Source organism: Ranitomeya imitator, chromosome 3 (genome assembly GCF_032444005.1).
Source record: "Ranitomeya imitator isolate aRanImi1 chromosome 3, aRanImi1.pri, whole genome shotgun sequence".
Taxonomy (NCBI): domain Eukaryota; kingdom Metazoa; phylum Chordata; class Amphibia; order Anura; family Dendrobatidae; genus Ranitomeya; species Ranitomeya imitator.
Window position 1 is genome coordinate 84,820,204 of NC_091284.1, and position 15,611 is coordinate 84,835,814.

General features: G+C 42.6%; 1 protein-coding gene across 2 annotated transcripts in view; it reads left to right on the plus strand.

Moving 5' to 3' along the window:
- GLRA2 (glycine receptor alpha 2) overlaps positions 1 to 15,611 on the plus strand; it is a 277,822-nt gene that overhangs the window by 215,077 nt on the left and 47,134 nt on the right. The window contains exon 9 of one of the 2 annotated variants that reach the window (XM_069761038.1): positions 10,413 to 10,526. The exons of the other annotated variant lie outside the window; for it this stretch is intronic. Coding sequence (XP_069617139.1) covers positions 10,413 to 10,526 — 114 coding nt within the window. The remainder of the gene's footprint in view (positions 1 to 10,412; positions 10,527 to 15,611) is intronic. 2 annotated transcript variants of the gene reach the window in all.

Below are 15,611 nucleotides of genomic sequence, written 5' to 3' on the forward strand. Positions count from 1 at the left end.
AGTAATGTTTTTTTAATTTTAAGTTTTTTAATTAAACTAAGTTTCTCAGGTTTCATCCCTCAAACACTAGTTGTTTTTTTTTTTAAAGGGGTTGTCCGTTTTCAGAAAATGTTTCTCCACAAACTGCAGTTTGTTGAATCATAACAAACCGCACTGAGCTCTCCATCCTCAGGTCCATCAGCGAGTCTCCACTGCTGCTCATGGTGTCTAACATAGGAAATGGTGCTGACATGATGTCGACAGTCAATCAATGAGCTCAGCAGTTCTGCCCCGTAGATAGAACGCTCCCTACAGAGCATCTGAGCTCACTGATTGGCTGCCACAGGGTCAACGTGATGTCAGTGCTGCAGCCAATGCCGGACTCCAAAAGCTGTGGTGGAGACGCGCCATCGGACTCGGAGGCGGTGAGAACTGAGCAGTTTGTTAGGTTTTAACAAACTGCAGCCAAGGGGAGAAATTGATTGAAAGGGAACAACCCTTTTAATCATTGATCAGTCTTTGTAATGTTAGGAATCTTTGTAATAAAGTCGATTACCTTATTTTGCTTCCTTATGTCTTGAACACTGTGCTGAAAACGATGGCTTGTCTGCCTCTTTCATTCTTTCCTAGTAGCTGATTTTAACTGCAGATCTAGAAGATATCCATACTCCAAGAGTCACTTTCTCGGCTCTCCTCCCCAATGCTCAGATACTGTTCCTTGTATGGAGGAAGGGATCAGATCTTAGGAAAGAGTCACACGGCCATATATTGGACAAGAATCGAAATGCAATGCTTGGACTGGCCGGCGGCTCTCCTGACCTGAGCGTGACATCTGCATACAAATACATGCTGTCACACTCAGTTAGGGAGAGCTACCGGCCAGTCCGAGCATTGCGCTGCGATCTTTGTCCGAGTTACACAAGCATCTGACTCTTCCCTTACAGATCTTAGCTAGACCAGTAGTTAAAATCAGCTACTAAGACAGAATGAACTAGGCAGACAAACCATCATTTTCAGCAAGGCCTTTAAAGAGAACCTGTCACCCCCAAAATCGCGGGTGAGGTAAGCTCACCGTCATCAGAGGCTTATCTACAGCATTCTGTAATGCTGTAGATAAGCCCCCGATGTTACCTGAAAGAGGAGAAAAAGACGTTAGATTATACTCACCCAGGGGTGGTCCCGCTGCGGTCTGGTCAAATGGGTGTCTCAGGTCCGGGGCCTCCCATCTTCATTCCATGACGTCCTCTTCTGGTCTTCACGCCGCGGCTCCGGCGCAGGCGTACTTTGTTTGCCCTGTTGAGGGCAGAGGAAAGTACTGCAGTGCGCAGGCGCCGGAAAGGTCAGAGAGGCCCGGCGCCTGCGCACTGCCGTACTTTGCCGCAGCGTGAAGACCAGAAGAGGACGTCATGGAATGAAGATGGGAGGCGCCGGAGTGGAACTGAGACACCCATCGGACCGGACCGCAGCGGGACCGCCCCTGGGTGAGTATAATCTAACCTCTTTTTCTCATCTTTCAGGTTACATCAGGGGCTTATCTACAGCATTACATAATGCTGTAGATAAGCCCCTGATGACGGTGAGCTTACCTCACCATCGATTTTGGGGGTGACAGGTTCCCTTTAAAGCAGAAAGAAGCAAAATAAGTTAATGGAGTTTATTCCAAAACTATATAAAGGCTGATCATCAACAACAGAATTAAACAAGTCGAAATCTAATCGAGTCTCTAAAATTGGTGCAGTAGTCTCAGTAGTAATACATCATACATTAGTTTGTTATTCTCAGTATAAGTAAAAAAAATAAAAAAGATTGGAGGGGAAGTGATCTATAAATGGAATTTGTGGTTCTTGGACTCCGCAATCTTCTACAGCTTCATAGGAAAGCCCAGTGCATGCTCTGAGTGCTGAATATGCCCTTGTGCAATAAACCAGCTTTTCAGAATAGACTGTAATTTCTGACAGCGCCGATACCGCATGATATATTTCATTGTGCTTTCTTCAATTTCAGCAGATAAATAACATGTTTTCAGAAGCCTTGTCACCTTATTGTCTCATAATTCTACATTATGTTAATTGCATGAAAGGTTGTATCCTCCTGCAGTCAAGGGTCACACAAACAAGCGTGCTCGCGAACGGCGGAGTTGTGAGCGTCAGGACAAAAGGCAGTGATTAAATAGATGAATGTGTGCACGTAGATTAAACAATGATCTTCCCCAACATAAGCAGCCGCGCTGGAACGGGAAGATGTTGCTATGGAGATTGCTAAAAAGTATCAAGTCAACACTCACAAACTAACCAAGCAGATAGAAATGGTGCACAATATGAATATTTATAAAACACTTACTAAAAATGTCTCCTGCACATGGCTGTACTATGGCTGAGTATAACCTCTGAGAAAGAACCTCATAGAAGTGTATGGAGCATGACTGTACCTATAGGCACCTGAATTTTCAGATAATTTGATGCCATATTATGTATGTACTAGATGGTGGCCCGATTCTAAAGCATCGGGTATTCTAGAATATGTATGTCCACGTAGTATATTGCCCAGTCACATAGTATATTGCACAGAGCCACGTAGTATACAGCACAGAGCCACGTAGTATACAGCACAGAGCATCGTAGTATACAGCACAGAGCCACGTAGTATACAGCACAGGGCCACGTAGTATACAGCACAGAGCATCGTAGTATACAGCACAGAGCATCGTAGTATACAGCACAGAGCCACGTAGTATACAGCACAGAGCCACGTAGTATACAGCACAGAGCCACGCAGTATACAGCACAGAGCCACGCAGTATACAGCACAGAGCCACGTAGTATACAGCACAGAGCATCGTAGTATACAGCACAGAGCCACGTAGTATACAGCACAGGGCCACGTAGTATACAGCACAGAGCCACGTAGTATACAGCACAGGGCCACGTAGTATACAGCACAGAGCCACGTAGTATACAGCACAGGGCCACGTAGTATACAGCACAGAGCATCGTAGTATACAGCACAGAGCCACGTAGTATACAGCACAGGGCCACGTAGTATACAGCACAGAGCATCGTAGTATACAGCACAGAGCCACGTAGTATACAGCACAGAGCCACGCAGTATACAGCACAGAGCCACGTAGTATACAGCACAGAGCCACGTAGTATACAGCACAGAGCCACGTAGTATACAGCACAGAGCCACGTAGTATACAGCACAGAGCCACGTAGTATACAGCACAGAGCCACGTAGTATACAGCACAGAGCCACGTAGTATACAGCACAGAGCCACGTAGTATACAGCACAGAGCCACGCAGTATACAGCACAGAGCCACGTAGTATACAGCACAGAGCCACGTAGTATACAGCACAGAGCCACGTAGTATACAGCACAGAGCCACGTAGTATACAGCACAGAGCCACGTAGTATACAGCACAGAGCCACGTAGTATACAGCACAGAGCCACGTAGTATACAGCACAGAGCCACGCAGTATACAGCACAGAGCCACGCAGTATACAGCACAGAGCCACGTAGTATACAGCACAGAGCCATGTAGTATACAGCACAGAGCCATGTAGTATACAGCACAGAGCCACGCAGTATACAGCACAGAGCCACGTAGTATACAGCACAGAGCCACGTAGTATACAGCACAGAGCCACGTAGTATACAGCACAGAGCCACGTAGTATACAGCACAGAGCCACGCAGTATACAGCACAGAGCCACGTAGTATACAGCACAGAGCCACGTAGTATACAGCACAGAGCCACGTAGTATACAGCACAGAGCCACTTAGTATACAGCACAGAGCCACGTAGGATACAGCACAGAGCCACGTAGTATACAGCACAGAGCCACATAGTATACAGCACAGAGCCACTTAGTATACAGCACAGAGCCACGTAGTATATTGCCCAGCCACGTAGTATACAGCACAGAGCCACGTAGTATACAGCACAGAGCCACGTAGTATACAGCACAGTCACGTAGTATACAGCACAGAGCCACGTAGTATACAGCACAGAGCCACGTAGTATACAGCACAGTCACGTAGTATGCACCATATCCCTGTTAAAAAAAAAAAATTTAAATAAAAAATAGTTACATACTCACCTCCTGGAGCCACCGGATCGAAGCTGCCGGTTCCTGATGCATGTCGCGCGGTCCGATCTGCGGTCGCGCGGAGCGGGAAAGGCCGGTTCCTGATCCGGGGGGGGGGGGCACCGGAGGGTGAGTATGTAACTATTTTTATTTTTTTTATTTTTAACATTAGATATTTTTACTATTCATGCTGCATAGGCAGCATGAATAGTAAAAAGGTGGTCACACAGGGTTAATAGCAGCATTTACCGAGTGCGTTACACCGCGGTCAACGCTACCATTAACCCTGTGTGAGCGCTGACCGGAGGGGAGTATGCGGACGCCGGGCAATGACTGCGGGGAGGAATGAGCGGCCATTTTCTTCCGGACTGTGCCTGTCGCTGATTGGTCGCGGCAGCTATGACAGGCAGCTGCCGAGACCAATCAGCGAATGAATAACCATGACAGAATGACAGACAGACAGACAGAAGGACAGACGGAAGTGATCCTTAGACAATTATATAGTAGATTCTTCACTAGATACATTGTTTCAAGGAGAGAATATTATTATAATGCTGAGTCACAACTCATAGATTTTCTTGGACTCCCATCTAACCCATTTGTGAGAGAAGACATATTAAAGGGAATATGTCAGCAGTTTTTTGCTGCGTAATATGGCAACAGCATGAGGTGGGGACAGTGCTATTCATGATTGGATTCAGCCCACATCTGTGAAAAGCCTTCAGAAATTCTTGGGCTTTGCTAATTTTTATCGTCGTTTCATTGCCAACTTCTCCAGTGTGGTTAAACCTCTAACCGATTTGACCAAGAAAGGCGCTGATGTGACGAATTGGTCCTCCGCGGCTGTTTCTGCCTTTCAGGAGCTTAAATGCCGATTTTCTTCTGCCCCTGTGTTGCGTCAGCCAGATGTTTCTCTTCCATTTCAGGTTGAGGTTGACGCGTCTGAGATTGGGGCAGGGGCCGTTTTGTCTCAGAGGAATTCTGATGGTTCCTTGATGAAACCGTGTGCCCTCTTTTCTCAGAAGTTTTCACCTGCGGAACGCAATTATGATGTCGGCAATCGGGAGTTGTTGGCTATGAAGTGGGCATTTGAGGAGTGGCGATATTGGCTTGAGGGGGCCAAGCACTGTATTGTGGTCCTGACCGATCATAAGAATCTGATTTACCTCGAGTCTGCCAAACGGCTGAATCCTAGACAGGCTCGATGGTCCCTGTTTTTCTCCCGTTTTGATTTTGTGGTCTCGTACATTCCTGGTACTAAGAATGTTAAGGCGGATGCCCTCTCTAGGAGTTTTTTTCCTGATTCCCCTCGGGTTCTTGAGCCGGTCGGCATTTTGAAGGAAGGGGTGATTCTTTCTCCCATCTCCCCTGATTTGCGACGGGTTCTTCAGGAATTTCAGGCTGATAAGCCTGACCGCTGTCCTGTGGGGAAACTGTTTGTTCCTGATAGATGGACTAGTAAAGTGATTTCTGAGGTTCATTGTTCTGTGTTGGCTGGCCATCCTGGGATTTTTGGTACCAGAGATTTGGTTAGTAGGTCCTTTTGGTGGCCTTCTTTGTCACGGGATGTGCGTTCTTTTGTGCAGTCCTGTGGGATTTGTGCGCAGGCTAAGCCTTGCTGTTCCCGCGCTAGTGGGTTGCTTTTGCCATTGCCGGTCCCTGAGAGACCTTGGACGCATATTTCTATGGATTTTATTTCCGATCTTCCTGTTTCCCAAAGAATGTCGGTTATCTGGGTTGTCTGTGACCGATTTTCTAAAATGGTTCATTTGGTGCCTTTGCCTAAATTGCCTTCTTCTTCTGATTTGGTTCCTTTGTGTTTTCAGCATGTGGTGCGTTTGCATGGTATTCCGGAGAATATTGTGTCCGACAGAGGTTCCCAGTTTGTTTCCAGGTTTTGGCAGGCCATTTGTGCCAAGCTGGGCATTGATTTGTCTTTTTCCTCTGCATTTCATCCTCAGACAAATGGCCAGACTGAGCGAACTAATCAGACCTTGGAGACCTATTTGAGATGCTTTGTGTCTGCTGATCAGGATGATTGGGTGGCTTTTTTGCCATTGGCTGAGTTTGCCCTTAATAATCGGGCTAGTTCGGCTACTTTGGTTTTGCCTTTTTTTGTAATTTTGGTTTTCATCCTCGTTTTTCTTCTGGGCAGGTTGAGCCTTCTGACCTTCCTGGTGTGGATTCTGTGGTCGACAGGTTGCAGCAGATTTGGGCTTATGTGGTGGACAATTTGGTGCTGTCTCAGGAGGAGGCTCAGCGTTTTGCTAACCGTCGTCGGTGTGTTGGCTCCCGGCTTCAGGTTGGTGATCTGGTTTGGTTATCTTCCCGTCATGTTCCTATGAAGGTTTCTTCCCCTAAGTTTAAGCCTTGATTTGTTGGTCCTTATAGGATTTCTGAGATTATTAATCCGGTGTCCTTTTGCCTGGCGCTTCCGGCCTCTTTTGCTATTCATAATGTCTTCCCTAGATCTTTGTTGCGGAAATATGTGGAGCCCGTTGTTCCCTCTGTTGATCCTCCGGCCTCTGTATTGGTCGATGGGGAGTTGGAATATGTTGTTGAGAAGATTTTGGATTCCCGTTTTTCGGGGCGGAAGCTTCAGTACCTTGTCAAGTGGAAGGGTTATGGCCAGGAGGATAATTCTTGGGTTTCTGCCTCTGATGTCCATGCCGTTGATTTGGTTCGTGCCTTTCATCGGGCTCATCCTGATCGGCCTGGGGGCTCTGGTGAGGGTTCGGTGACCCCTCCTCAAGGGGGGAGTACTGTTGTGAATTCAGCTTTTGGGCTCCCTCCGGTGGTTGTAGAGGGTAATGCAGTTGTGCCTGGACTGCAGGAGTGGACAGGTGTATCTACTAATTGCAAAACTGACTGGGGTATATAGCTTTGCAGGATCCTTTAGTCAGTGCCAGTTGTCCATTGTTCTGGAAGGATTCACTTCCCTGCTGGTCTCTCCAGTTTGCTGTGCTTTTCTACAAAGATAAGTCCTGGCTTTGTTTTTGCTGTCCACCTGCAGTGGACCTTATAGTTCTGTGCTTTTTCATGTTTTTGTCTTGTCCAGCTTAGTCTGTGAATGATTTTTTGCAGCCTAGCTATTTCTCTGGAGATGCAGATATACCCTCCATGTCTTTAGTCAGATGTGGTGATCCGTATTTTCTGCGGTGGATATTTTCTAGTGTTTTTATACTGACCGCATAGTACTCTGTTCTTTTCTTTCTTTTTAGCTAGTATGGCCTCCTATGCTAAAATCTGATTTCATATCTGCGTATGTTATTTCCCTCTCCTCTCACAGTCAATATTTGTGGGGGGCTATCTATCCTTTGGGAATTTTCTCTGAGGCAAGATAGGTTTCCTGTTTCTGTCTTTAGGGGTAGTTAGATCTTAGGCTGTGCCGAGGGGTCTAGGGAGTGTTAGGTACCCCCCACGGCTACTTCTAGTTGCGCTGCTAGGTTCAGGGTTTGCGGTCAGTACAGGGACCACCTTCTCCAGAGTCCGTCTCATGCTGCTCCTAGGCCACCAGATCATAACAGCAGACAGGCTAACGTTAGATCTGTTTAGGGGTTTCCACTCCCTCCTTCCCTAGTGTTTTGTTCCCTTTGCCTTATCCCTTCTTGCTGCACTTAGCCATTCCTTCACATTGTGTGACACTTCCTCAGGAGGTATGGGAAACCCCTCAATGGCCTTTTAGGGAGTCAGGTCCAAGGTGGTGTTTTTGAGTTGTTACGGCTAGGGTCTTTCTAGTCTGTACAGGAACTAGCTCCATGTGGGTGCAGTGTCTCCCTGTAGTAGGTCTTCCCTTTTTATGCTACTAGTGAGTGTTTGTTACTTTCATAAAATTATAGCCAGCAAGGAAATTCAGTGAAGGGTGAACATATAAAACCCAGAATGCGATGGGGCTGACCAAAATGGGAAAATAGAAAACACCTGGAGAGGAGCAAACCAAAAAGGGGGAGCAAATACAATTGGAACCATCAGCATTTGGAGAGGGAAGAAAAGGCAATAGCTCAGTAGACAGAGGAACCGACCACGAAGCTACAGATCAATGAGTCAAATACCCAAAGCGAGCCATGACAATAACATGACATGAACCATGACAGTTCTCTGTAGAAGAGATTTATATATTTATAACTGTAACAGCAGTGTGGGTACTAAAATGTTGATGTAGAAACCTTATTTCATCTAGAAGTTGCAGCTTGTACTGTGCAGTGTGTAATCTCAGCAGGGAGGAGGGATACTGAAGAGCTGTCAATCAGGCTAAGTAGGTGGAGATTGGGTTTAAACTTTCACAAAGAGATTATACTACCATTCTGTCATGGACTTTCAAAGTACATACACCACTCTCATCAAGTTTAAAAGATCCATTTAATAATGAAGTTTGTATTGTCAAGTCTGGTAATAGATCTGCTTTATTTTTTTTTAATTATTTAAATATCTAATTTAACAAAATGGCATAGAATCCCCCCATTTTTTACAATCAGCCAAACTAAAGCAGATTTGGTTTAACTTAATCGACCAAAGTAGGCTATCCATTATATGGTGTAAACTTAGACTAGACAGACTATAGATGAGCCAAATTTATCAAGCACCTTGTGCTGCTTTGTTAAATTTGGTACATTTTAAGACTTTCTAGTCTAAGTTAGCAATGTCTGAAAGTTAGACCGTTTTAGTGAATTGGCCCCATTGTCTTTTAACCCACTCTGGGTAGTTCAAGGTGATCGGCAAAATATAATATGCTGGTTGGCCCGTGCAAATTTTTTGCACACTGGTTGTCGGGGGGCGCAGGCAATTTCAGGAAAATCAAGCATATCAAATGTTAATATATTTAATGAGATGATGAACACAGAGAGGTATTTATATATGTAGATTGGTAATACAATAAATTGGTTTGATAAGTAGAGGCAAAAAAAATGTCTTGAGGTTGTGGTGCCACCTGCAGTTTATTGTTTTTTTCTGAAGGTTTCTGAAAATAAATGTTTAAACTGTATTTATTATTCAAATCATGAATGTGTGGTTTGTTTGTGCCTTTTCTTGCTGAAGGGGGCAAGTTTACCTTTCAAATGGTGTATTATTTGTATGTGTTGGGCAAAGTAATCACCGAAAAAGCAGTGCATGTTTACAAATGTGTTTGCGTATGTGACTCACCTACAGTGAAGTGTACAATCCTTGAATTTGCCTGAAATAGGCTTGGCAAGTACTTCGGCAAGCTGGAAAGACCCCAAGGCAATTGACACCTGCAGGTAATTTGACATTTGAAATGGTGTATCATTTGTGTGTGTCGGTGGATTATAAACGGGGCAACTTGTGTGTAAGGCGAAGTAATCACCAAAAAGCAGTGCATGTTTACAAATGTGTTTGCATATGTGACTCACCATTTGTGTGTGGGGGGCGAAGTAATCACTGAAAAAGCAGTGAATGTTTATAAATATGTTTGCATATGTGACTCACCTGCAGTAAAGTGTGCAATCCTCGAATGTGCCTAAAATAGGCTGGGCAAGCACTTCGGCAAGCTGGAAATACACCAAGGCAAATGCCACATGCAGGTAATTTGGCCTTTGAAATGGTGTATCATTTGTGTGTGTCGGTGGAGTATAAATGGAGCAAGTATGCAATTGAATAGGCAGTGCATGTTTACAAATCTGTTTGCGTATGTGACTCAACTCCAGTGAAGTGTGCAATCCTCCAATGTGCCTGAAATTGGCTGGGCAAGAAGTTTGGCAAGCTAGAAAGCCCCCAAGGCACATGTTAGGATTTGTTTGTGATGTCTGTAAGCAGCTTTGTGGTAGTGTGCTTTGGGGTAGTGTAGTGCCACCTGCAGGTAATTTTTCCTCACTGCAGGTTTATTAAAATTAATGTTTAAACTGTATTTTGTGATCACATCGTGGATGTGTGGTTTGTTTGGTTATTTTCTTGCTGAAAGGGGCAAGTTTACCTTTTAAATGGTGTATCATTTGTGTGTGGGTGCAGTATGAAAGGAGATACAAAGTAATCACCGAAAAAGAGTGTTTAGAAATAATATATAAGGATTCCAATCTGATTCTGTTCAGCAGATTGTATTATCTGATGATATTTTATATATACATTAGTTATTTCACTTCAACTTTTTTCTTTGACAATCTTTTCATAGACACGTTTCTATGCAAATGACATCATAGATATTGAACATTTTTGCTGTTATTTCTGATTTTGCTGCATTTCTGTGAACTGTATGATTTCTTTATGCTTGCCTCATGTGTTATTTATCATTGCTATTATTGTTTGTGCATTTTTTTTGCCTTTTTTGGTTTAATCATTTTGTTGTTCTTCCATTCTTGCTGCCTCTATCTGTTATGATAATCTGTGAATAGACTGTCCTTGTTGGGAATGAGAGTATGGAGTTGGTACGGCGCATGAACGGATTGCGGAGTGCAGATTCCTCAGCATACGGAACCTTGAATCAAATTTGCAACCCAAGCTTAAGGGTAAAAAATACAGACAAGAGTGTTTTTTAGACAAATAGTAAATATATAATAGGGGACGGAGAATAACATTCACTTTAAACCATTTTATAGCAATTGTATCTTCTCTGTGAGGATGTGACAGATGCGCTCCATGACCCTTGAGTGTAAAGAAGCTTTTAAGAAGAGTCTGGATAAAGAGGGAACAATCTGTGAACTTGTTTTTTACTCTTGTCTGTTGTGGTTTTTATAGGTTTTTTTTTTTCCAGACATGATGGAGCAGGTGCTTACTGAATAACTAACATCTACTTCAGACTTGACTCATGTCTTGGAAAGAAAAGCCTTTCTAAAATGATAATACTGTAACTTTTGACCTATGTCAAAACTGTTAAGCTACATTTCTGTGAAATACAGCGGCCATTTGATAAGACAAAAATATGTTTTCTGAAGACGCATGCAGAGCTCTTTACCTTGAAATCTTAAATAACTGGTGCTCGTCACAAATGGGGTTTAGCCTACTTGAAGCCAATGAAAATTTCAAGTGTGCTCCAAACACTTGCTTAGAGGAGCATTAACAGCAAAATCACACTTTTCAGAATAATAAGACCTAAATACGGCGCAATTCACCAGCAGCCCGGCTTGTAAAAAGCAAAATGTGGTTTCCTCATTCAGATTTTTTTTTTATCTAAATAGATCCACTATTCTGCAGTAAAGGGGTTTTCCATGAACAAAAATATTTTAAGTACAGGTAATATATCTTTAAATAATAAGTTACACAATTGTATGTGGTTAAAAAATGCTGCTGTGCCGAGATAATCTTACAAATGTGCCCCTGCTGTGTACTGTGTAATAGCTGTGTCTGACCGTACAGGAACATGGCTACTGGGCAGGGGAGGAAGCAAAAGAGAGAATGCTGTGATCGAACTCGAAATAATTGTAAAAATATAACAAAAATAATAAAAAAAATGTAAAAAAATCAAAAGATATTCTATATATAAATAAATATTTGTATGAAAAAAATATATAAGCAATACAAGTACACATATTTGGTATTGCCACGTCCGTAGTGATCCAACCTATAAAACTGTCTCACTAGTTAACCCCTTTAGTGAACACCATAAAAAATAAATTAAAAACAAGGAAAAAAACAATTCTTTATCGTCATACCCCCGAACAAAAAGTGGAATAGAACTCGAACAAAAAGATGGATATAAAGAAACATGGTAACGCTGAAAATGACATCTTGTCCCTCAAAAAAACAGCCCCCATACAGCTGCATCAGCAAAAAAATTAAAAAGTTATAGCTCTCAGAATAAAGCTATGCAAAAATAATTATTTTTTCTATAAAATAGTTTTTATTGTGTAAAAGCAACAAAACATAAAGAAACTATGTAAATGAGGTATCACTGTCATCATACTGACCTGAAGAATAAAGCTTATCAACTTTACCATACACGGAACGACAAACTCTCGCTCCCCAACAAAATTCCTGAATTGCTGTTTTTTGTTCATTTTCCCTCCCACAAATCGGAATAGAAAGCGATCAAAAAATGTCATGTGCCCATAAATGATACCAGTAAACACGCTAACTCATCCTGCAAACAACAAGCCATGACATGTCTCAGTCAGCTGAAATATGGAAAAATTGTAGCTCTCAAAATATGGCGATGAAAAAACTTGTTTTTTGCAATAAAAAGCGTTTTTTAGTGTGTGACAGCAGCCAAACATAAAAACCCAATATAAATCTGGTATCACTGTAATCACACCAACCCAAAGAATAAAGTAACCTAATCACTTATACAACATGAGAAACGGCATAAAAAATAAATAAAACCACTTCTTCATCTGCTGTTAATTTTTTAATTCTGCCTCCCAAAGTTCGCCGTAAGGCTCGGCGCACATTTATCCTGCCCTCTGAGCTGAGCGCTTTCACGGGGGTTTCCGTGTAAATCTCTGAAATATGTGATTCACACGGAACCTCTGGCATAGGTTGTGCTATAATGATGGTGTCCATCTTTTTAGGATTGCATAAAAGTGCCGTCAGCCTCAGTTTTGTGCACTTCTGAAAAGAAGGACAACGCTGAACCAGAAGCCAGACGGAGTCCAGAGTAACTCTGCTGCCTCATTATAGTGAATGAATCCTTAGGTGGTTTCATCTGAATCACGTCACTCAGAGATGTAGATGGAAACTCCAAAGTAAGTGGTCAGTGTAGAGCGCCGGATAAATGTAATCCCAAACGTTATGTAAAAATGTTCCCAATAAAAGCTTCAACTCCACTCAACTCAAAAAGCAAGCCCTCACTCAGGTCCATCATCTGTTAATGGGAATATAGGGGCTTCCACATTACAGCTAAAACTACAACAGGAGGAAAAAAAGGAGGAAAAAACCTCCACTATTCTAGAAAAAACACCACAGAAAAACAGGCAAAGGTGCTTACCTGTCTAGGCCTCAAATCAAATGCACTCTCATGGTGCAGTGGGCCCAAGTAAAGATGGCGACTACACAGGTGTGATAATACCAGATAAGACAGCCAGCCTACAATCAGGGAATGGCTGCTTGGCACACCAGTGCAAATAAATAATCTGCAGCAGTGTTCACACAGAGTATGCACAGCAACTGGATCCTAGCCTATTAGTAACGCCATGTGGCGGGCTGACCAGCGTTAACTGTAATGCGTCCCGTGTGAACAGAGGCCACAACTTACAAAGCCATCAGAGCCCAACTGCACCTCAAAAAGTAAAAGTAAAAAAAGTGCTAGTACAAAGGCTCTGAAAAAGCGAAATGGCTCCTCACCCGCCAAAAGAAATTCAGCAACTTTTCCGCTCTCAAATCGAAATGCCTCCCTTCCTTCTGAGCCACACAGTGTACATAAACCACATATTACACCCACGTTTGGCATTTCTGAAGTGAAGACATCCCGCCTAACTTACGGGTGCATGTCTACAGAATCACGGGCTTGCCGAAATGTACTGGTTACTGCAACGTACTGGACGCTACAGCATACTGGTTACTACATCGGCAGTTTGAAATTTTCACTCAGGAACATCCAATGCTGCTTGTTTTTGGAAAATACCCATGGAGTCAAAGCATCACTACACTGGTAGATAAATTCCCCAAGGGGTATAGTTTCCAAAATGGGGTCACTTGAGGGGGATTCTGCTCTTCTAGCAATTAATGGCTCTGTATATGGAGTCCGCAAACTGTTCTAGGAAAATCTGCGCTTCAGGAGGCAAATAGCGCTCTGTTCCACCCGAGTCTCTCCATATGGCTAAGTAGTACTGTACAGCCACATATGGGATATAGCCACTTTCAGTAGAAATTGTGGGACAAATTTTGGTGTCATTTTTACCCACTTGTGTGAAAATGTAAAAACTGGGGCTAAAACAAAATATTGGTGGTAAAAATGTAGTTATTTTTTCTTCACTGCTCAATGGTATAAAATTCTGTGACACACCCGTGGTCTCAATATGATCTCTGCACCCCTAGATGAATTCATTGAGAAGTGTAGTTTGTAAAATGGGGTCACTTTTGGGAGGTTCTGCTGTTCTGTCACCTCATGGCCTCTTCTAGCCTCTTCCATGGCCTCTGACTTTAAATGTGAGATGGTCCCTAAAAAAAATGATTTTGTAAATTTTGTTGTAAAAATGAGAAATCGCTGGTCATCTTTTAACCGTTATAACTTCCTAACAAAAAAAAATTTTGGTTCCAAAATTGTGCTGATGTAAAGTAGAAATGTGGGAAATCTTACTCATCAAGTATTTTGTGTGACATATCTCTGTAATTTAAGGGCATGAACATTCAAAGTTGGAAAATTGCTAAATTTTCACCAAATTTCCATATTTTTCATAAATAAATGCAAATCATATCAAATAAATTTTACCACTATCATGAAGTACAATTTGCCACGAGAAAACAGTCTCAGAATCACCGCAATCCATTGAAGCGTTCCAGAGTGATTACCTCATAAAATGACAGTGGTCAGAATTGTAAAGATTGGCATGGTCATGAACACGCAATCCACCCTTGGGGGTAAAGGGGTTAACAAAAAAGGTAGGATCCTCCATTCACATGATGTCATTTATTTTTTAAAACCACATATCATGGTGGGCTCGGGTTGTCTCCACAAGAGTGGAATAAAGTGTTTTTGCTGCGCTTATCAGTTGTCTGAACAAATAGCTGTGATATCATTTCTCACTGAGGGGAGTGCACCTTAGGAATAAAATTAGGCATAGTTAGTAAAAAAAAAAAAAAGCTTATTGAAACTACAATATAATTTTTTAAAGAAAATTGAAAGAATACCTTACAAGCGTTAATATAAAAATGCATACTTGCATACAATGCTTACGTATTTGGCATTCTTTCAATTGTCAAAACATATGCTATATACATGTATCTACACATAGTCCTCCAAACAGTATTATGGACACCACATAGTCCTCCAAACAGTATTATGGACACCACATAGTCCTCCAAACAGTATTATTGACACCACATAGTCCTAAAAACAGTATTATGGACACCACTTAGTCCTCCGAACAGTATTATGGACACCACATAGTAGTGACAGTGCACTCTGTTGCCGTCTCATTACTTGTAGTGATGAGCGAATATACTCATTACTCGAGATTTCCCAAGCAAGCTCGGGTGTCCTCCAAGTATTTTTTATTGCTCGGAGATTTAGTTTTCGTTGCCGCAGCTGAATGATTTACATCTGTTAGCCAGCATAAGTACATGTGGGGGTTGCCTGGTTGCTAGGGAATCCCCACATGTAATCAAGCTGGGTAGCATATGTAAATCATTCAGCTGAGGTGAGGAAAACTAAATTTCCGAGCACTAAAAAATACTCGGAGGTCACCCAAGCGTGCTCGGGAAATCTCGAGTAACGAGTATATTCGCTCATCACTAATTACTTGTAATCAGAGTCTGCTAGAGAGTGCACTGTCATTGTGCACAGTGACATTTATCAATTCTGACAGATGCTCAGTTGATTACTAACGCATGTTCAGTAGAGCAGAAACTGATGACTCTTAGTTTCAGGGAAGGGGCAGAGACTGGGGCAGTGATCACAGCCTCTGCCTCCTGATGACGCTTTGTATGAGTATCTCAGA